Source organism: Mus musculus, chromosome 2 (assembly GCF_000001635.26).
Source record: "Mus musculus strain C57BL/6J chromosome 2, GRCm38.p6 C57BL/6J".
Taxonomy (NCBI): domain Eukaryota; kingdom Metazoa; phylum Chordata; class Mammalia; order Rodentia; family Muridae; genus Mus; species Mus musculus.
The window spans coordinates 144,248,378-144,270,902 of record NC_000068.7 but is presented as its reverse complement, the minus strand read 5'-3'; the positions used below and the strand labels follow the sequence as shown (position 1 = coordinate 144,270,902).

Genomic DNA, 22,525 nt, shown 5'->3' with positions numbered 1-22,525 from the left:
CGCCGTCAAGCCGCGCGTTGTCGCGCTCACGAGATCTCGCGCACGTCACCGCCGCTCGCCATCTTGGACTCTGGCTGAGCCATAAATTGCCCGGGCCGCGGTGCGCGTCCTTTCTCGAGGCGTGCCTCGCCGGCGGAGGGTTCGGAGCCCGCGTTCCCGTCGCGGCCCTCCGGTGCTGGTGTCCGCGTGGCGCGGAGCGAGGGTAGGCTCCCCGCGTAGCTTCTATTGCCCGGCTCCAAGATGGACGGCCGCGGGGACGGGGGAGGCCGCACTGGGGGAGCACGTGGCGTGCCGCTCGCTGGCCTGCGCCCGGGGCTGCTGGGATGGTGGCGGAGTCCCGCGGCCTCCAGCCGCCGTCCGGCAAGGAGGCCGGCGGAGGCGGGGCCGCGGCCGCCCCTGAAAGGCGCCCCGGCGGCGGCCCAGCCTCTTCTTTCCTCGCACAGCCACACGGCCCCTGCTCGAGGCCCGCGTCGCCATGGCCGCGGTTCCCGAGTTGCTGGAGCAGCAGGAGGAGGACCGCAGCAAGGTGAGATCCCTTCCTCGCTCGCTACCTGGGCTGGAGGTTCCCGCCGGCCTCCTTGGGCTGGGTGGATCTTCTCTGGGGCTCGGACCCCAGCAAGATCCCGAGGTTTTCCCTCAACCACCCCTTTAGAGATGGCTTTCCAACGGGGTGTCTCTGCACGCTCATTCTCTGACCAAGGAGACCCAGACAAGTGGGACCCCACTTCTTGAGCTCTCGGTGGGAAGCTGACCGACGCTCTGCCAGTCATTCGACTGAGGCTAATCCTCTGAAGCCCTTAGGAGCGTGGTTTTTTTTTTTTTCTTTTTTCTTTTGCTCCTAAAACTTAAATCGACTACATGGTAATTGGAAAGTGGATCAAAGTTTCGTTTGCTATTCCTATCTCCTTTTAAGAAAATGGCCTTTTCGTTTAAAATAGTGGGGAGATTTCTAACGAGTATCTGTATGTAGCATGGTTTTTGCAACTTGGGAACGCTAAATGTGTCCTCGTGGGAGTTGTAATTTTTAGTAAATCCTGTGTGTTGATATAACCCTCGGGCTGCAAATATCTTGAGGACTAATGCAATAAACAGGGATTGCTATACGGGCAATAAAGGATTCTACTTTTATTGGCTCTTTAAACTTGAATTTTCCACCGCACAGGTAGGTTATGAGTCAGTTTTGTGGACAAAATCGTCAGTAATATGGGAGCTCTTAGATTTTAATAAGAGCTGAATTAAGATTTCATTTTAAGTACCTTTGAATGGGCAAACATTTTTTTTTTTGTTTTTGTTTTTGTTTTTCGAGACAGTTTCTCTGTATATCCCCGGCTGTCCTGGAACTCACTTTGTAGACCAGGCTGGCCTCGAACTCAGAAATCCGTCTCCCAAGTGCTGGGATTAAAGGCATACGCCACCACGTCCGGCGCAAACTTTTTATCTAGTAAGTAAATACCGGTCTCTGGCGCACCAACCAGTTGGATTGTTCCAACAAGGGTATTGTATTGAAATAGAGCTTTGTGCGAGGTGTTTTATTTCTTTTACATTAGAAGAATTAGTTTCTCTCCCCTGGCATATATAATAGGTACTAGGGGCAGGAGAGGCCCTGGTGGCTCTTTTTTTCCTCCTTTTTTGGTACGGAGCAGAATCATTTATGTAAAATGACTTGATCGTCTTTATTAACTGCTAATAGAATTTTTAAAAAAATGAGTTCACCATCACTCTGATAAGCAAAATTGGAGATGATCACAGTGGAGAAAACGACAACTTTGGCTTTCTCTTGAGTTAAAGAAATGTTGAGGTAAATGACTGGTTTTAGTACATGGTTTCGTTTGTGTTATCTGGTCTGTACTAGACTGGCAGATCACATCTGGATGGCAGTCATTTGAAGGGAATTTGGCAAGTGTCAAAGAACTGGAGTTCAACTTGGGCAAATTTGTCAGCTAATAAATTTTGCCATTTTATTTAAATGTTCGGATTATTTAGTTTGGAATTTCTATCAAAATGGGATTCTGGAAGTTGCTCTAGTGACTAGATTAGAATCTAAGGATTCTTCAGATGAGAATGAAACTCTGGGATTCCCTCTAACCCTGAGCTAGTGCTGAGGAGTTTGAATGCTAGTAAAGTTCCTTGGCAAGGTAAGGAGGCCTGAAAGGAGAAGTCTGATATCCAGACATTTTAATTACTATAAAGTCTTTTACCCCAAGGTGTTCTCTCCTTAAGATGACTTTAGGGTAGAATTGCATACCATATGTGTCTTACGTAGAAAGCCTGTGCACTGTTGGCTCCTATAATTTGGTTTAGTTTTCCTTTAGTGTGGTAGACAGAGGTAGAGATTTACCAAGTCTAGCTGGGGTATGTGTGTAGGTAGGGTCTCCCTGCATAGAGTAGGTTGAGCATTATCTCAAATTGTGTGTCTTGGGGTTTTTGATATTAGTCTAATGAGTCTAGTTTAGGGTGAATCAATGTAACAGCTTTGTTTTGTGTTGGTGTTCTGATTGTCCCTGGATTTTCTTTTCTTTTTCCTTTAGTTTGAAAAGCTTGAAATTTTTTGACTAGATGGATCAAGTGGTGTTGCATACTGTAATCTCAGCATTTGGAAGGCAGATACTGGTGGATTTCTGGAGACCAGAATGGTAGTGTGTTCCCAGAACAGCCAGGGAGAGACTGTCTCAAAAAGAAAACTCTGAAATTAAAATTTTAAAAAGTTGAGCCTATTTTAGCACTTGCAAGGTCTATATAACTTTCTATTTTACAGCCCTTAAACTAGGGATTCTCCTTTTGTGTTAGAGGGCTAAGGATGGCTTGTTTGTCTAACGTGAGCCAGACCCTGAATTCAGTCCTCAGTGACTATAGTAATATGACTTAAAATAACTTTCACTAGGGGGTTACATGGATTTAGTGAAGGATATTTATTTAGATTTAGTGACAGACATTTATAAATTTAGCTGCTGCTGTTTCTCAATAGATACTTCCATTAACAGTATAGACAACAGCCTTGAACTTTGATCAGTACTCTATGTAGCAAGTCTAAATTTATCTTTTTGTGTGTGCAGTGAGGTTTTACACTGTAGTCATATGACTCAGGAAGTGTGGCTTCTCAAAGCTGCCCACGCCTTAGTTCTGGATCAGCAACTTGCACATGATGTCTTACTGTCCCATTTGTGAATACTTGAGCAGGTTATGATGTATTCAGTTTTTGGCTGCAGAAAGTAGCCACTTTTCTGGGTTTGATTTACTATGATCTAAGTGTTTATTTGAGATTTTGTAAGTGACAGGCTTTCTAGCAAACCTGAGCACTGATGGTGGGTTTTTTTTTTGTTGTTGTTGAGAGCCTGTCCTTTCCATACTAGACCACTAACAAACAGTTTTGCTGTAGGTGACAGTAGCCACCTCTCCTGTAAACATTGTCAAATGTTCTTTGCACTAAACAGATTTACCCTTAGTTGAAACTTGGGGTTTAACCACCTTTTGAATATGGTGTGGTGGGTAGGGTGAAATTTGCTTGTAAGGGTTTACATTTGTGATTGATAGTTTGAAAGGAAGTAACATTAAGCTTGAACATCGAGCATCTTTGTCCTTGTCCAGATATTATGAGGAACTTTGTCGAAAGATATGAAGGGTGTGTTTCTTCAAGTTCTGTGCATTTAATGTAGCTGTTAAAACAGTACAGCTGTCTTTGGGTGATGTGGTAGGTTTTGGCTTTGGGAACCTTGAGGTTCTTTTGTTATAGTTACTCACCTAGGAATGGACTAATGGCCCGGTGCACGGCTTTAATCCCAGCGCTTGGGAGGCAGAGGCAGGTGGATTTCTGAGTCTGGTCTACATACAGAGTATGTTCCAGGACAGCAAGGGGGCTACCCTGTCTTGAAAAACCAAAAAAAAAAAAAAAAAAAAGAAAGAAAGAAAGAAAGAAGTGGATTAATGATTGGGTTTAAAGTCTGGTGAGTTAAACTTGATGAGTGTGGCTGCCCTGCAACCCTAGTATACTAAGGATATACTGCACATGACTGCCTAGTAGAATAGTAGCACTTCTCCCCTCTTCTAAAATTGAGTTGTTTGAACATTGTGTTGTGTTATCAACCTGTTGCTTGAACAATTGAGGGCAGTTTGTGGATAGCAACCTGAGTGTCTTCAAAAAGTAAGTATTCAAAGGTAGTGTGATTACAATCTTGTGATTATCTCAGGTTTTTGAGAAGACAGTTTTCATTCTTTGGGATCAGAAGGAAACTTCAGGACAGTTGTAAGCTTAAGTAATATCTAGCTTGGAAACATTTTCTTTTTGGTCTGATTTTCCTAAAATGACTTTTTGTTGCCAACACATTACCACTTCTTGGTTTTTGTTTGTTTTCATTTTTAAGTTTGTGTTGACACTTGGGAGTTTGTCTTCTCCCATGTGGGTCCTGGGGATCTAATCAGGCTTGGCCACAAGTGCCTTCTTGCTGGCCCAAACACCTATTTGCTTTTTTAAAAAAGATTGTGTATGAGTGCTCTTATCTGCATGTACATCTTCATGCAGGAAGAGGGCATCAAAACTCACTCTAGAGGGACTCTGGAGGAGAAACCCCCCCCCCCCCTTAAGCTATTGAAGGTCTAAAAGGGAGAAATGGAGTATTTTGCAATTATTTGAAAATAGTCCAGATAACTAAAAATTTCTTGATTCAGCATAGTACCTGGGCTTGCAGCCGTGTGAAATGATGATTCTGTTTATCCATTCGCTGAGTACGCTGCTCTGACCTTCTTCCCAGTCTCGGTTCCTGTTCTGGGAGCTTGGGGCTGAGTAGCCACCAGCCCTGCTCTCTGCAGTGTTCTATTGTGGATTGCTTGTGTGCTGGCAGGCTACTACTGGTAAGAATGGCTAGTGTCAGCAGGGATGGCTCCTCTCTGGGTTCCATCTCACCAAGATGAGTGGTGCAAATCTGATCACTTCCTGCAGCCCTTCTAGTTCCTTGTTCATGTTATTTTTTACATTTATTTATTATGAGTTTACACCTCCCACTTGTTGAGCCATTTAAAGGGAGAGTTGGTATAGTGCTTGTGGGTGGGTACCTCAGTTGCTTGTTAGGTTTTAGTAACACAGAAGTTGCCCAAGAATACATACAGATGAGTTTGGAATAGGAGTAAACAATAGAACTGATAATTTGATTTAATTCTAACATTTGAATTTATTTAAAGGGCAAAGGTTATGGTAGTAGAATTTCTCATAGGACTATTCCTAAGTATATGTGTTTCATAACTATCATGTAGGTCTTTCACATCTTAGTACTTCCTTTGGAGAAAAAAAATCTGACTTATGAGGTGTCTGCTTCTTTTTAAGAAGATTATGCCGGCAGTGATAGTGCACGCCTTTAATCCTGGCACTTGGGAGGCAGAGGTAGGCGGATTTCTGAGTTTGAGGCCAGCCTGGTCTACAAAGTGAGTTCCAGGACAACCAGGGCTACACAGAGAAACCCTGTCTCGAAAAAACAACAACAACAAAAAAAGAACAAGAAGAAAGATCACTTATAGATGACTTGGTTTCTTAACTCTGCCTGGCAAAGATGTTGGTTTCTTAGGCAGTAAAGGACTCCTTGGAGTGAACAGAATAACTGCAGGGAAGGCTCTTTGTTAATAAGTGCCAGGTAAGCATATTTTTCTACATTAGGAATAAGAAATGGAAAAAAGTCATTGAAATAGAAACAACTACTTTTTCTTTGTAGTGACCAAATAGAAATAATAGGGACTGACATTTTATTCGTGTTCCCCTGCTCCCACCAGGGTTTCTCTCGGGCACTTGTCCTGGAACCTGTCCTGTAGACCAGGCTGGCCCCAAACTCCAGAAATCTGCCTGTCTTCCTGGGTGCTGGGATTAAAGGAATGCCACCAATGCTCAGCTCTGTATGGCTTAACACTATAAAATGGGACGAGGTGACCAATGCACTTTGACTATATGGCACTAGTCCAAAGCAGAACTTGTAAGAACTGACGATGTAAGCAGTTGCAGTTCCGGTGTCTTAGTTTTGGTGTTTCTGTGTTTTGAGGTTTTGAAATCATACCTTTTAAAACATTTTGTCTACTTGGTGTTGGCTGGCCTCATTCCTGGTCTTCTGCCGCACAGCCTCTTAAGTGTGAGGTTATAGACATAGGTTGTATGCATTCCTTCATGCCCCTTTTGCACAAAAAGTTTTAAAGTTACTTTCTCAAACAATGATTAATTAAAAGTCAGCCTGATTTATGTAGCAAGTACAGAGGCCTTCCTCAAAACATAATTAGCAATCCTAAACCTCTCACTGAGGTAATAGCCAGTAACTCCATGTGCTTCAAGACTCAAGGAGAGGAGCTGACTCAGCCTGGAAAACAGTGTTTGCTGCTCTTTGATAATCTAGCAGTTAAGTTTCCAGCACCCACATCAACAGCTCATGCCTTTGACACCAGCTCCAGGGATCTGATCTGGCCTCAGCAACAAAAGGACATATGCATGATGCTAAAATTAATTATTTAAAATATTTATGGCGGGGCTGGTGAGATGGCTCAGCGGTTAAGAGCACCAACTGCTCTTCCAAAGGTCCTGAGTTCAAATCCCAGCAAGTACACGGTGGCTCACAACCATCTGTAATGAGATCTGATGCCCTCTTCTGGAGTGTCTGAAGACAGCTACAGTGCACACACATGTAATAAGTAAATAAATAAAATCTTAAAAAAAAAGATTTATGGTTATCTGAGCTGACAGTATTCTCCAGAGTATAAAAACAAAAACCTCAACACCAGGCATGAGAAGCCTGTTTCAAACCTTTGAGGGGTTAGTTAGGGTGGTCCAAGACTCCTAAAGACATTATAGACTATTGGCATTGCTCTTGGTTGCTCTAGAGGTGGAAGGTAAATCTGTACTACTGCTGAAGATACCATGCCCTTCAGACACTGGGCCCAGAGGTCTCCTTGGCTGGAAATGACCAGAAAGACCTTTGAGGACCAGCTTTCATGGTACCCTGCAAGTCTCCAAAGGAGGAGAGCAGTCAACATCCCTACTTATTCATGTATTCCCTGGAGAAGGAAACAGTGCTTGATAACTGAAAACCTACACAGGACTAGTGAAGTCATGAATCTTGGAGGAAAACCTACAACTGATACTTAACTACATTCTAAATATTTGTCCTTGTATATATAACCACAGGTATGTGTAGCTCTCACCCCTCATGCAATAGAGAAAAATAACCAAACTGCAGAGGTTTGGAGGCCAATCACAACTGCATCTGCAATACAGCTAAGGCTCAGGGGGATATTACAGAAAGGGGGGGGGGCACAAGACTGTAAGAGCCAGCAAAATAGAGAGTATGCTGTGGTATTATTGTGTCTTCTAGACCTATGAATTCTCACTAACATATCTGCCTAAACATGATCTGAACAATGCTAACTGGGTGAGGGAATTTCAGGAGTTCTTAACCCTACACAAAGAAGTTCAGACAACTAAGGAGTGCTGAGAGAATAGAAGTCTCCCCTGGGGAGGGAAACACTGGTTATCCAATACCAAATAGCCCCGTACACATACAAGTAACTTGGATAGACTCAGCAAGTTGTATCTAGGAGTGTATGTGTAACAATAATGAAAAGAGTGGCTGGGAATTTGAAGAATAAGATGTATATAGGAGTGTTTGGAGGAAGGGCAGAGGGGTATAATTGTATCATACATAACTTTAAAAGATGTGAGAGTGAAAGTAGGTGGCAGGAAGGCTGCCATCTTTTATCCTTGGTCCTGGTTTATTTAGCAAATTCTATGGCTTTGGACTACTGGGTGTTGGTTTTGCTGGTTAAGCATAAACAGGAATGCTGAAGTTTTAATCCTACTTGGTGATTCCAGGATAAGGATGTAAGTGCTGACTTAGAAATTGTAACATTACACAGCTTTTTTACTGCTGGATGCAGATATAAGTGGTAGAGGGTATCTACCCTTTTGTGGTTGTCAGTGTGAGTTAAGGATAAGGAAATAAAAAGCTAGGCTGTGTGGTGCATGCCTTTGATCCCAGCGCTCAAGTGGCTGAGGCGGGTGGATCTCTGAGTTCAAGGACAGCCAAGACTGTTACAAGAGAAGCCCTGCCTAATAAAACAAAACAAAAAACTAATAAGGACATGGATATTCATAAAAAATATGGATATTATGTGTAAGTGCACTGTAGCTGTCTTCAGATACCCCAGAAGAGGGCATCAGATCTCATTACAGATGGTTGTGAGCCACCATGTGGTTGCTGAGATTTGTTGGAAGAGCAGTCGGTGCTCTTACCCACTGAGCCATCTCTCTAGCCCGATGCTAACATTTCTAAAGCCTGACTTTTGGCTTTATTCCTATCCTAAGAGTCTGTCTGACTGTAACAGGAAAGATAGAGTGGCCAGTTTGTCTTTGCAGTTTGTATGTTGGTTTTTAAAGGCTGTGTCTACTTAACACTTACTAACTTACAGAAGGAAGGCTGCTTACCATAAATGTCAGAAATAAGCAAAATTGTAATTAAAGAATCCCTTGACCTTCTGGCTTTCAAATAAATGGCCAGCCTCTTGATATTCTCTGGTTATTGAAAAAAAACCTCATGTTTTATAGGTAGGCTTATGGTTCTGTATTGGTCATATATGTATAGCTATTTTGGTGTGCATGTTACTTAGCCACAGGTTGTCTGCAGGGATTTTGTGTTTGGTTTTTGAAGACAGGTTTTCTCTAGCTCTGGCTGACCTTGAACTCTCAGATCTTTGCTGGGATTAAAGGCACCACTGTGCCTGTTAGACCTTTTAGATCTTTGAATGGTTTGGCCTGTGACCAGCCTGCCATGGGTCACATCACTGAAGAACACTTGCTGGCTTGCCCTCTCCTGGAGAGAAATGATTCTGAATATGTAGCTAATATTAAAATGTATTTCAGTTAAGATCTGTGTCTGTGGACCTGAATGTTGACCCATCGCTTCAGATCGACATACCTGATGCACTCAGTGAGAGAGATAAGGTCAAGTTTACAGTGCACACCAAGGTGAGTGACAATAAATGACTGCTAGTGTTGGATACATTTTCAGAAGGGCGTGGGAAGATTTCTTAAGCTGAAATGGTCACTTTTTAGGGGCAATGCGGCAAACTGCTGAGAACTTCTGTCTTGCTTGGGCCTCCATATATGTTGTGCTTCATTCAGTTCCTTTCTGCTGGGATGGAGCCCTCAGCAGGCAAGTGTGCAGCTAATTAAGCCGACCAAGTCCCTTTTCCCCATAGGGACTTGGTGTGCAATGGTTGCAAACAGCAGCTTCCTTGGTGTGGTGTATGTAGCCTATTGTCTATATAGGTTGCTTCAAGGGACCTTGGAGACATTTCTGGCAGTTGGTAATCAAGCCTCTGATCACAATGCTGTCCCTGATCTAGGCCCCAGACAGGGATTCGTGGTGCCTTTGGGAAGCCCCAGGGCACATTGGCCAGATCATCATGTCCATCCGAACCAAGTTGCAGAATAAGGAACAGGTGATGGAGATTGTGGCTCTGCGCAGAGCCAAGTTCAAGTTCCCTGGCAGCCAGAAGATCCACATCTCAAAGATGTGGGGCTTCACCAAGTTTAATGCAGATGAATTTGAAGACATGGTTGCTGAGAAGCAGCTCATTCCTGATGGCTGTGGTGTCAAATATATCCCCAGTCATGGTCCTCTGAACAAGTTCAGAGCCCTGCATTCCTGAAGGCTTCCACAGTGCTCTCCTATACCCTACCAAATCATGATCAATAATAAATCTTGCATCAAGTTCAGGGGGGAAAAAAGAAAGAAGAAAAGGAAGCCAAGGATAATTTCCAGAATTATAGTTAACTGTAGAATCATTGTACTTGATGTTCTGTTTTTATAACCTGGGGGAGGTTCAGTCTCAAACTTGTCTGTTACTAGTATAATCTTTCATATACAGCAAGCTTCAAAAGGCCTTGTGAAAAGAATTTCCTAGGGATAAGGATGTCTAAGTTGCCTAGGTTAGTGGCTTTAGATCATATATTGATTGCTGTACTCTTTGAGTCTTGGTGTTGATTGTGTAATGTTCCCATAGTGCAATCTAGGAAATTTTGTATGTCTTTTTGTATGTCTTTACAGACCACACTGTCCACATTTCAGAGCCCAGAGTTTTCTGTTACAAGGCAACATGAAGACTTTGTGTGGCTGCATGACACTCTTACTGAAACAACGGATTATGCTGGCCTTATTGTGAGTTCATTTTAGAAAAGAAATAAGCTGGGTTTTTTTTTTTTAACCTTTTTGCATAAAGAGGCCATATATTTTGCAGTGGTTAGAATTAAGTATATGTGTCTATGTGAAGGTGAGTGTGGCTGCCCGCAGGTCAGATCCCCTGGAGATGGAATTCACAGTGATTGTAGTAAGCACAAGGGTGCTATGAACGGAGCTTAACCATCTCCTTCATACTTATCCTAGGCACCAGTAGAGTTGATTTCTAGGAAATTTCAGTAGTGGAGCATAGAGAAAAATTCCTCAGCGATACTCAGTGAAGGAGACAGTTGGCAAAGCTCTTGGCTAGTCTCCCCCCCCCACCCCCCAGAAAGTCAGGGTTTCTCTGTGCAGCCCCAACTGTCCTAGAACTCACTCTGTAGACCAGGCTGGCCTCGAACTCAGAAATCCGCCTGCCTCTGCCTCCCAGTGCTGGGATTAAAAGGCATGCACCACCACGCCCCACTCTTGGCTAGTTTTTTTTTTTTTTTTTTTTTTTTTTTTTGGTTTTTGGTTTTTTTGAGACAGGGTTTCTCTGTATAGTCTTGGCTGTCCTGGAACTCACTTTGTAGACCAGGCTGGCCTCGAACTCAGAAATCCGCCTGTCTCTGCCTCCCAGTGCTGGGATTAAAGGCATGCGCCACCACCACCCGGCTCTTGGCTAGTTTTTAAAGATGAATTCAGATACACAAATGTTCTGCTGGGCAGAATTAAGAATCTGCCCAGTAGTGATTTCTTTTTGTTTCTTTGGCATGAGATCTCATGACCTGAATTAGAGTTATGCTTTAAAAGGTTTCCTCAGAATGTTAATTCAAAAATAAATTTGTTTTTGTGATACTGAGGATCAAACTCAGGGCCTCAAACACACTTACATAGGAGCTTTGCCTCTGATTTGGATCTCCAGCACTAAAACTCAAATCTTTGGAAATAGGAAATTCCTTTGGATGTGTGAAGGCTTTGTTCTGAGTTAGCCATCCATTGTTGGCATTAATTGCACCTGTTTTAAGCTGAAACAAAGAAATGTATGTACACACGATGGTGTTCTGCCAGTTGTCTGAAACTGAAGAGATAGCAATCAGTGCTCTGGCATGGGAGATGGTTTTAGTTTCTTGAGAGGGTTTTATTGTCTTTCTTTTTTTTCAAGACAGGGTTTCTCTGTGTAGCCTTGGCTGTCCTGGAACTCACTTTGTAGACCTTGAACTCAGAGATCCACCTACCTCTGCCTCGCAAGTGCTGGGATTAAAGGCATGCACCACCACGCCCGGTGGGTTTTATTGTCTTAGTGGCTGTCCTGGAACTCGCTCTCTACACCAGGTTGGCTTTGAACTGGAAGAGATCTGCTGGGGTTAAAGGAGAATGCCACCATGCCCAGCCTAGAATAGTTCCTTTTTAGAAGGTCAGAAAGAATGTTTGCATGAAATGAGAGCTGTCTTAGCTCTATTGGGATCACCATCTGACTTGGCAGATGAGGTGCAGTCACCATCTACACTGGGATAAGGTACTCACAGAATCCTTGCCTCTGCTACAGATCCCTCCTGCTCCTACAAAGCCAGACTTTGATGGCCCTCGAGAGAAGATGCAGAAACTGGGAGAAGGGGAAGGATCTATGACAAAAGAAGAGTTTGCCAAGATGAAGCAAGAACTGGAAGCGTAAGTAATTTTCTTGAGCTCTGCCTTATGAGAAATATATTCAGAAGAAATGGTGGAAAACCTGATATTAAAAGTGTAACCTCCAGGCAGTGGTGGCCTGTGCCTTGGGAGACAAAGGCAGGTGGATTTCTGAGTTTGAGGCCAGCCAGGGCTACACAGAGAAACCCTGTCTTGACCCCCCCCCAAAACAAAACAAAACAAAAAACATTTGTTGCCTAGTGCTGGTTTCTAAAACTACATTTTGTAGAGTTTGACATGTTGGTGATATGCTTCTAGAACTTTGCTGGATTGTACCATATGCTGTTTACAAAGTATTCTGAATGGACCACATGGATGACTTAAGAGGGGGCCCACATTCACAAATTACAGCATCTTAAACATTGTACAAAAACATTCAGCTACTTATGAGACAAAACAACATGGTATGGTGCTATTCAAATGTCTGAAAGTTTAGGAGAAAATAATATACACATTGTCTCCTTAAACTTTGCTTATAGATGGGATTTTTAAAGTGTGTATATGTCAGAGAGCAAGAGCAGTGCCCCTTGGATTTCTCTCTCTTAGAGGCTGATCAGGCCTGCACTAACAGTGTGCTCATGTCCCTGAGAATGAAAGAGGCTTTCTTTTTAAATTTTTTTAAAAAATTGATGTGAGTTGTCTTCAGACACACCAAAAGAAGAGGGCATTGGGTCCCGTTACAGATAGATGGTTATGAGCCACCATTGCTGGGAATTGAACGAGGATCTCTGGAAGAGCAGTCAGTACTCTCTCCAGTCCCACGGCTTCATTCCTTTAAAGAGGACGATAGAAACAGTAATTGCATGTAGGCTTGGGGGGGCGTCTCAGGCTTTCAGTTATAGTGGCATTTTTTTTTTTCCTTCATTGGTTCATTCCACAGTTAACATTATTTAATTACCAAGTTGAATTACAGTGTTTAGATCTAGTCTAGTTGTATTGCTTTTCCTAGTAACCTGAGCAGTAGAGTGGAGTTAAATAAGGAAGTGAGCTGTATTGGGCAGGAATTGAGCAGTGCAAGCTGAATTCTTTGCATGTGTCTTTTCAGTGAGTATCTCGCTGTCTTTAAGAAGACTGTGTCCACCCATGAAGTCTTTCTTCAGCGGCTTTCTTCTCACCCTGTTCTCAGTAAAGACCGCAACTTTCATGTTTTCTTGGAATATGATCAGGATGTAAGGCAATTTTTCTATTTTCATGGTTGAAAACAATACTAGTTTCTTGTGTTTGCAATTATCATTTAAAAATTGGTAGAGAGAACACTTTCTCTTTAGATCCATTAGAGTTCACTTTCTAAAAACAATTGAAAGAACATTGACACCCCCACCCCAAACTAATTTTCTTCCTTCTGTTTAATTTGTTGGAAGGAATTGAAATGTATATTATGTATCTTTATCTCAGGGTTTCTGTTCTTTTCTTAAACATGCCTTTTCATATATGAAGCAAGCCCTGACTTCTACACACCTTTAACCTAAGCATATTTCTGTGAGTTGGAGGCCAGTCTACATAGTGAGTTCTAGGACAACTAGGGCTACATGATGAGAAAATGATAGATAGGTTTAGAAAATGATATCTTCAGATTCTTGAGTCCTGGTACTAGTAAGATCAAGCAAAGCAGTAGCTCTTCAGAGAAAAACCTCTGGGACGGTGCCACCATGATTGAGTGTTGGCCTAGCCATTGGAAATATCTGTATTTAGCTACTTAATTTTTGACTCCTGGTTTAAGGTTGGGTTAAAGTACCTCGTGTATTCATGATAGTAAAAATGTTACTTGTGTGATTACTCAACTAAAGATGCTAACAGAAACCGATGCCATGTCAGAAAATGTTTTGGAATTTCCTTCCTTTAGCTAAGTGTTAGACGGAAGAATACCAAGGAGATGTTTGGAGGCTTTTTTAAAAGTGTGGTGAAGAGCGCCGATGAGGTCCTTTTTTCTGGAGTTAAGGTAAGGTGTGGGCAGTTTGAGAAAACTCTTGATTGCATGGGAATGGGCAGGTTTTCTTTCAGGGGGAGTAAATAGGTGTTACAATACTTAGGAAATGGTTGCTTTGCTCTGCTTCTACTTTGGCAAGGCTTCCCTGTAGTTCCTGGAATGAATTTTTTTTTTTTTTTTAAATAGATAGAGTGACCTTGAACTCAGCTTCACCTGCCTCTGCCTAGTATGTGCTGGGACCAAAATACACCGCAAATTTAACTTTCAGTTCTGTCCTGAATATTTTTAAAGGTTTATTTATTTATTTATTTTATGTATATGAGTACACTGTAATTGTCTTCAGACACACCAGAAGAGGGCATCAGATCTCATTGCAGATAGTTGTGAGCCACTGTGTGGTTGCTAGGATTTGAACTCAGGACCTTCAGAAGAGCAGTCAGTGCTCTTACACGCTGAGCCATCTCCACCAGACCCTGTCCTGAATACTTTGATAAGGAATATTTTTTTTGTCCGGGTTGGGGGTGGTCCTTGAGTCTCTTTGTTTTTGTTTTAAGGATGTAGGTTGCATTATTTGTAGAAAAGAAAAGCATGGTTTCATAGGGCTGAGAGTTATACTGAAGAATTGTTTTTTAGATTGTGTTGAGATTGAAGTTAATATTGTCTGATTGGCTTTTATTGAGGAATGGGCAGAGCTGTTCTATCAGATAATGAGAAAAAAGAGGCCCTTGCTCACTCAGTGCCTCCCTGGTTCTTTGTAAATAATGGTTTTGGCAACTATCTAGTATCTGGCTTTGCCTCTCTAGGTCTTCATTAGGGAAGTCCAGAATACGGGTGTTAAGTAGAAAGGGAAGGTTAGAAATGGTGTTTCTAGCCGGGCAGTGGTGGCGCATGCCTTTAATCCCAACACTCCGGAGGCAGAGGCAGGTGGATTTCTGAGTTTGAGGACAGCCAGGGCTACACAGAGAAACCCTGTCTTAAAAAAAACAAACAAAAAAGACAAAAAAGAAATGGTGTTTCTTAGGCATACTGTATGGGTTTTGTGTATGCATTCTGGGTCTGTTGGTATTGGCAAAAGCTTACCAGGAGTGCCCATATTGTTAGGCTGAAATCAGCCAAATTAAAATAAAGCCAAGCCCAGGGACACACATGATATCAAGACTAGGTCGAGGTGGCAGTGTCCCACCTGACAAATGCACTAGAAGAATTATTGACTTGTGGAAGATGTCAGTATTTACTTGCTATTCATAAATGATTCTGTGCTGATTTAGTCTGTTAGTACCTGATTGTTTTTATCAGTCTTTAATTACAAATATTAAGTGTCAGGATAATCAAGTCTGTACTGGTTAAACTTAGGTGACCATTTTGTTTGGTTTGGAGGCAGGTTCTTAAGATAGACTCGATTCTTTAGTTACCACCTCAGCCACGAATGTGCCGGATTTCCTGTGTTTTCTCTAGCACTATACATATTCCTATCCTTGACATTTTGGTTCTTTTCCCTTCTTTTTAGGAGGTGGATGACTTCTTTGAGCAAGAGAAGAATTTCCTTATTAACTATTACAACAGGATCAAGGATTCCTGTGCTAAAGCAGACAAAATGACCAGATCTCACAAAAGTAAATATGTTTACCCACTTGGTTACTTAAACAGCTCTGATGTGTGCCTGTTCTGCTCAATGAAAATCTGCTTGTTTCTCCAGATGTTGCTGACGACTATATCCACACTGCAGCCTGCTTGCATAGCCTGGCCTTGGAAGAACCCACAGTCATCAAAAAGTACGTCTTGGGTGGCTGAGGTGGTAGTTAAGCAGAGTGCTGCCTTAGCTTATTCAAGGCCCGTAGTTCAGCCCATTGATCCTTCCTCTTCCCCATCTTCTCACTAAAAATTACTAGCTTTGCAAAGTCCTGGTGGCAGCATCACTTGCCTGCACTTCCACCACTCAGGAGGCAGGAGACAGGGTTTCTCTGTGTAGCCCTGGCTGTCCTGGAACTCACTCTGTAGACCGGGCTGGCCTCAAACTCAGAAATCCACCTGCCTCTGCCTCCCATGTGCTGGGATTAAAGGCGTGCACCACCACCGCCTGAGAGTCAAGTCTTAAGAGTTTTATAATAAATTTATACATCATAGAGAGCTAAGACCTTGAACTGTGACCTTCCTTCTGTATACTTTCAGGTACCTGTTGAAAGTTGCAGAGCTATTTGAAAAACTTAGGGTAAGAAGTTTTGTGTTGGTCTTGGTACCATTTAAGGTGCATAGATTTCTGCCTGGGTGATAACTGGTGACCTTTATTTATTTAAACTAGAAAGTGGAAGGTCGAGTCTCATCAGATGAAGACTTAAAACTGACAGAGCTCCTCCGATACTACATGCTCAACATAGAGGCTGCAAAGGTAAGGTAGGAATTATTTAGTCCTTAGCAGCACTAGTTCATCTTGCCATAACCAGAAATTGAATGCTTAAGATAATTCCTCTGGGTTAGAGAGGAATGTTGCTTTATTTTGAGGTATACTTGTTTTTAGTGTTGTGTGTGATATGTGAAGACCTGAGAACAACCAACCTTGTGGATTTTTCTTTCAGTGCCATGCATTTTACTCTCTTGTAAAATGGGGCCTCACTGGCCTGGATCTCTGAAATTTTAGGTTTTGTGTTATGTTAGACATAATTCAAGTTAGATACTAATTTCCAAAAGTGGGATTCATGGGGCAGGCTCTTGGTCATGGGTGTTGTTCTAGGTCATGGCTCAGTGGCATTCTCCCTAACTCAGTCAGCAGTAAATAAACATGTTTGATATGCTGTTTGATTTTCTGAAATATCTTCAATTACTGATTCAACTAGAAGGAAATTTTTATGTGGGATGTTTTATATAATGATTATGGAAATGATCTTCAAACATCAGAAACTAAATAGCCTCATTATCCCCCCTTCTGCCCCTGTTGCTTTGTATCAGACCTAGAGCATGCTAGGCAAGTACAATATTAATAAGCTATATTAGCATAAGATTATGCTGGGTAAAGGGCTAGAGCGATGGCCCAGCAGTTTAATATCCTGTACCCCACATCAGGTGACCTGTACCTCCAGACTCATGTATGCAGTTATGTCCACATAGTTAGAAAAATAAAATCTTTATGCAAGATAGAGAAATTGGCTAGAGGCTTGCCATTTCAAAATGTTGGCACTGGATGCTTTCTAGACTTTTGCGTGTACGCAATAGAGACACATGCATATGCCTAGACATTTTCAGATATGATTATTTCTTTGGAGATTTTTTTACATCATGATTGTTAATCTTTCCAGGATCTCTTGTATAGACGTACCAAAGCCCTAATTGACTATGAGAATTCAAACAAAGCTTTGGACAAGGCCCGGTTAAAAAGCAAAGATGTCAAGTTGGCAGAGACTCATCAGCAGGAATGCTGCCAGAAGTTTGAACAGCTTTCTGAATCTGCAAAAGAAGGTTGAGTGTTTCTTCTGTATCTAGTTTTCATTTGGGAAAAAAATAACAGAAATTATCAGAAGTAAGCCCCCTCCCCATAGGGCTGGGGTTAGAGCTCTACTAAACAGCTTCCCTAGCACTTATTTGTGAGACCGGGCTTGTCCCCAGCAACACAAGGAAGATGAATGGCAACACTAAAGAAACAACTGTTTCTGTTAGGTTGGGGAGGGGCTGGAGAGTCGGCTTATCTGAGCAGGTGATGCCTCTTCATGATAGGGATGTAAGCACGCAAATGCATGCATGCAGACACAGTGCATGCACACAATAATTAGGTCATTGTGAAAGGACACTGGTTATGGAAAGAAGCTATAGGAGTATATTAGAGTTATCACCATGAACGTGTGGGAGGTAGAAGAGAGTTCATGCCTCAATATCAGAAACAGTAATGGGTTATCTGAAAGAAATCAGTCAGTGATACAGAGTGGGATCGTTGGATAACTTGCTTCCCAGATGAGATCATGGTCTGAAGATGTGAATTAACTTGTTCACCAGCAATGTCAAAGAAAGGCTGGAATGTGAGGTATGGTCTTTTCCTGGGAGGATCTCATATATCTTGCTTGGGTGGGCATGAAACAAAGCCAGTACAAATATTAGTGTATTTCTTCAAAAATGTAATTATAATAGGACAGTGGACTTCATTCTACCCTCAAGTTTTTATAAGAAAACATGGTTTTTCGCTGAGCAGTGTCACAAACCTTTTATCCCAACACTTGGGAGGCAGAGGCAGGTGGATTTATGAGTTGGGCCAGCCTGGTCTACAGAGTGAGTTCCAGGACAGCCAGGGCTGTACAGAGAAACCCTGCCTTTAGGAAGAAAGGAAAGAAAAGAAAGGCCATGTATCTGTAATCCTGCCAGCTATAGTGAGTACTTGCCAACTTGGTGCAATCTTGAGCTACCAGTTCTCTGATCCAAGGTGTGCTTAGTGATTGAATGTTATGGCCCACATGCAGGCAATGTGTATGACATGTGTTTAGTGTATATTGACTGGCATTAGGTCTGGAGGTCATCTGTGATAGGTATTTGGATGCTGTAATGTGTGGGAAAATTAAAATTTCTTATAGTTTGGTAAATTTTAACTCTTTATTCTCATAGAGCTGATAAACTTCAAACGGAAGAGAGTGGCAGCATTTCGAAAGAACCTAATCGAAATGTCTGAACTGGAAATAAAGCATGCCAGAGTAAGTTGATTCTCACAGGCCTGACAGACCACTTTCTCAAGATTTTGCTTTGGTTTTTGTTAGTAATCTAATGAACCTTGGTGTGTGGTAGTGCAGATTTTACAGTGCTGAAGGCTAATGCAGGAGAAGTTGGAAGACTATCATGTATCCGAAGGAGGGCATTTCAGATTGGGTTTTTTTTTTTGTTTTTTTTTTTTAAGATGTATTTATTTATTATATGTAAGTACACTGTAGCTGTCTTTAGACACTCCAGAAGAGGGAGTCAGATCTTGTTACGGATGGTTGTGAGCCACCATGTGGTTGCTGGGATTTGAACTCTGGACCTTCGGAAGAGCAGTCGGGTGCTCTTACCCACTGAGCCATCTCACCAGCCCCCTTGGTTTGTTTTTGAGACATCTTATAACTATAAGCTCTGGTTGTCTTAAAACTTGCTTTGTGGCTTTAGCAGCTGATGTGGAACTCACAGAGACCTACTTCTGCCTGTTCAGTGTTAGGACTAAGTAAAAAATTTTATTCATTGCCTGTGGTGCATGCTTAGTGGTGACTCAGCAAAGAAATGGTACATGTTTGGTTCTTAGTTGAACGGTGGGTTAAGAATTTGATGCATGTATCAAAAGATGGCCTAGTCGGCTATCAGTGGAAAGAGAGGCCCCTTGGTCTTGCAAGCTTTATATGCCCCAGTACAGGGGAACGCCAGGGCCAAGAAGTGGGAGTGGGTGGGTAGGGGGTTTGGGTGGAGGGTATGGAGGACTTTTGGGATAGCATTGGAAATGTAAATGAGGAAAATACCTAATTAAAAAAAAAAGAATTTGATGCCTGTGCTTAAGGGTTCTCAGTGTAGTACACAGGTTTGGTTGTCTAGTAACAGCAATCCATGGAAGGGTCTTTGGCAGTTTCTAGCCTATTCAGAATATTGTTAGTCTGCGGCAACCTGGACAGGCGGCCTTCATCAAGTCTGCCTCAGTTTTCAACATTACAGAACAAAGTGTTTAGGGCAATTTGGGATTGGGGTGCTGTAGAAGGAGAGGCCACCGGATTTTTAGCCTGGAGCCCTCTGACTAGCAGGATGTGGGTGGTGCTAGGGAGTTGTAACTTAGAGGTTCATGGAGGAGAGTGTCAGCTTGGTTTGGTCACTTTTCAGATTCAGAGTTCATGAGAAAGCTGTATCTGGGTTTATTTCATTAATTTCTTCCCCCTCCCCCTTTCTTTTAGAACAACGTCTCCCTGTTGCAGAGCTGCATCGACTTATTCAAGAACAACTGACCTGTCTACTCTGAAGGACACCAATGTGAAAGCCAGCATCACTTGCACTTAAATCATTACTGCAAAAGAAATAGCTTTGACTAGTTTAAAATCATGTGAATAAATATTTTGATTTCTAAAAATCTTAACACTTAACCATGTTGGTTTAAAAATATTTTCATTGCATGTTACTTGGACATAACTAATCCTTTTCTTATGCATTTAATACCTCAAAGTAGGTAGAATCTAACAGATTCTCCTATAGACTGTCAGGAATTACTAAGAAATGGTATGGAGATGTGTGCCTTCTGGAAATGAGAAGCAATAGCCTGGCCCATGTCTGTCTGAACATTTCCTGTGTCTGCTCCTACAGACATGTCAGGTGTGAATTACAGCAAACAGTGACTGCTTGTGGGCAGGTGGCAGACACTCTTCTTTATTTAGGTAGATTTTGCTCCCTCTTGTCAAGATCACTTCAGATGCTTGTACGGTAACAAGCAAGAAGATCTCATATGTCTTTTTACATCCTTTACAGCTCCATTTTTGTAACTGGGATATAAATACTTGAGAGAAAGGAGAATCTAGAGTTCTGACACTCCCTGATGGTGGGGCATGTGTGTTTGTGCTTTGGATGTTTTTATAAAGTATATAATAAAGATAATCCATGTTACCATATGGAGTGCTTTTGTAGAAAACTAGACCTCAAGAATGCTGGCAGCTCCACAGGTGGAAAGGGTTCATTAGCTGCCCTCTTGTAACCTTTACTAACATCTTAGGGATTGAGCCAGGGCTTTGTGCAAACCATTGACAGTGCTTAGCCCTCAGTACTCCTTTGAAACAGGATTTGGCTCTGAACCCAGGACTCCACTGACTCAGCTTTACAGCCTCTGGAGTTCTGCAGTTATGGTATACCAACATATCTGGCTCAGTCCCAGGTTTGAAGACTGAGTCTTGGCTCTGTTTGCTGTATATGAATACTTGGGGGGGGGTGGGTCCTATCTAAACTGGTTTGTTTGTATTGATTCCATAGCACAAATTGATGGAAGTCTGGATTTATTTAAGAAAAGATTTCACAACAAAGTCTGGTTTCTGACTGTTTTCTTACCTGTCACTCCTAGACTGCTCACAATGGCACACACAACTTTCCATTTCAGTGGTAGTGGGTACCTGGACTCTAGCCACATGATTATGTGATCATACCTTGGCCTTGTTCCTCTGTCAAGATTGGTTGTTGCATGTAAGGGTCTTAGATCTACCTCCTGTCTGGAATGCAGCCAGCTGAAGCTTATTAGTTGGTTGAACCCTTGCACAGTTGTAGGTAGACTTGTTTATGCAGTGTTCCTTGGTTGGTCCCAGCAGGCACAGACTGAATGGAAACCATAAGTATACCTATACTATCGAGGCTGCCATTGGGTGGGTTCTCACAGGATGTCAACATAATTCAGCTGGCTTCAGAGTAAGGCTTCCTGAGTGCTTGGGATCCCAGACATTAACTCAAACTCATCCCAAAGTGGTGTAGGAGCAGGGAAGAGGCTTTAAAGGTGGGCTACTTGGGGTCCAATCCCAAGTGGTATCCCTGGGAAAGTTGTGTCTTTGCATTTGCCCACAATGTCCAAGTTCTATATTTCCAACCGTGAACAAGACTACAGATTTGTAGGGGCTAGACCATTGAGCTGAAGTGTACAGCACCCTCATGAGGCAGCTTGTATCCCAGTTCCAGATCAGACTGATGTTGAGTAGCAAACTAAAAATTGTGAATCTTGTTCCACCCTGTGAGTCCTGTGTTAGTCTCCCCTGTCTCACTGTGTTGGAGACTGAGATAACTGGGTCTTCTGTAAGGTGGGATATCCATTGAAAGGTATTTTCAGCAGAGGAAAAAGAGCAGGCAGAGCCTAGTTCAAAACTGGGCGGTCTTGGCCTGCAAAGTGTTCAGGTCATTTAGCTAAGATGTCAATCATAACAGCAGGAAAAATGACCTAATCATCTCTAGTACCATTAGAGTAGTAGGAAGCCTAGTTCCTAGTCAAGAGCCTTCCTGGTTGAGGCCCTTGTGTTCTGTAACTCATCCAGCAGCTGGGAGGTAATAATACTCAAAGCCACGACTTGTGACCTGTCTGAGAAGCAGAGCTGAAAATGAGCCTCAGGGACATTCTCACCTCTACCTAGTGTACCTCAATACATGGCTCTGCCTGTCTGGGCTGCCCAATGTTTCCTGCAGATTTGGATAGCTGAGATACATCTTTGTATTGCATATTTGACTGGAACAGCACAACAGTCAAATATCCCCAGGCTTCTTTTCCCTTTGGGGGCCAGTTTCTGGTTTCCAACTGCTTTCTTGGAATAGAAGGTGCCTTGAGAAGGCTGAGGATCACACCCCAGGGTGTTGTTACACACTAGGCCAGTGACCTGCCAGTGAGCTCTGCCTCTGCCCTTTTCCCCATGGAGTACTCCCGGGATGTTTCCAAGGGCCTAGGAAATTATATTTTAATATTACTGAGTGGGCCTGGCCCTGTGTGTCACACACAGGTCAAAACAAACAACTTAGGGTGTTGGATTTCTTCCAGCTGTGGGTTGGGTATACTGAACCGGGGGGGGGGGGGGGGGGGGCCCTGGGCTTTCCCAGACGCGCTTTTGAACAGATTCTTCTGCCGACTTTCAAACCTTTAAAGTTTGTTGGGTACTGTTTGAATTTTTAGTTTTTGTGCAAAGGATAGTTCTGATTGTTTATCAGTTCTTGCCCATGAGCAGTAGTTTGTCTGATTAATGGGACAGGGCATCTCTTTGAGAGGTTTCCACCTGACATGTTTTGCTAACACTGGGCAGAT

The 22,525-nt window shown here is 42.6% G+C and overlaps 1 protein-coding gene and 2 non-coding genes across 4 annotated transcripts; all 3 read left to right on the top strand.

Moving 5' to 3' along the window:
• On the top strand, window positions 1-20,780 carry Snx5 (sorting nexin 5). 2 transcript variants are annotated; one of them, NM_001199188.1, is made up of 14 exons: window positions 1-202; window positions 444-526; window positions 8,879-8,983; window positions 10,068-10,178; window positions 11,725-11,846; window positions 12,910-13,033; window positions 13,708-13,803; window positions 15,299-15,404; window positions 15,488-15,563; window positions 15,961-16,000; window positions 16,091-16,177; window positions 17,082-17,241; window positions 18,373-18,458; window positions 19,671-20,780. In NM_001199188.1, the coding sequence occupies exons 2-14, from the start codon at window positions 476-478 to the stop codon at window positions 19,719-19,721; spliced, it is 1,215 nt and encodes a 404-aa protein (NP_001186117.1). In that variant the 5' UTR covers window positions 1-202; window positions 444-475; the 3' UTR covers window positions 19,722-20,780. The 2 variants fall into 2 exon arrangements, with proteins under 2 accessions (NP_001186117.1, NP_077187.1); NM_024225.5 differs by lacking the exon at window positions 1-202 and having other exon boundaries at window positions 331-526.
• On the top strand, window positions 4,701-4,921 carry Snord17 (small nucleolar RNA, C/D box 17). The gene has a single exon (NR_030762.1). It is a non-coding gene; the product is annotated as a small nucleolar RNA, C/D box 17 (small nucleolar RNA).
• Gm26165 lies at window positions 9,177-9,314 on the top strand. The gene has a single exon (XR_003954181.1). It is a non-coding gene; the product is annotated as a small nucleolar RNA SNORA70 (small nucleolar RNA).
• Window positions 20,781-22,525: the final 1,745 nt, after the last annotated feature.

Excerpts from the sequence above, each read along its gene's own strand:
- Snx5 (NM_001199188.1), top strand. The coding sequence starts at position 476 with ATGGCCGCGGTTCCCGAGTTGCTGGAGCAGCAGGAGGAGGACCGCAGC. Across the intron at positions 11,847-12,909 it reads ATGAAGCAAGAACTGGAAGC|TGAGTATCTCGCTGTCTTTA; the intron begins GTAAGTAATTTT and ends GTGTCTTTTCAG. Across the intron at positions 15,405-15,487 it reads AATGACCAGATCTCACAAAA|ATGTTGCTGACGACTATATC; the intron begins GTAAATATGTTT and ends TTGTTTCTCCAG.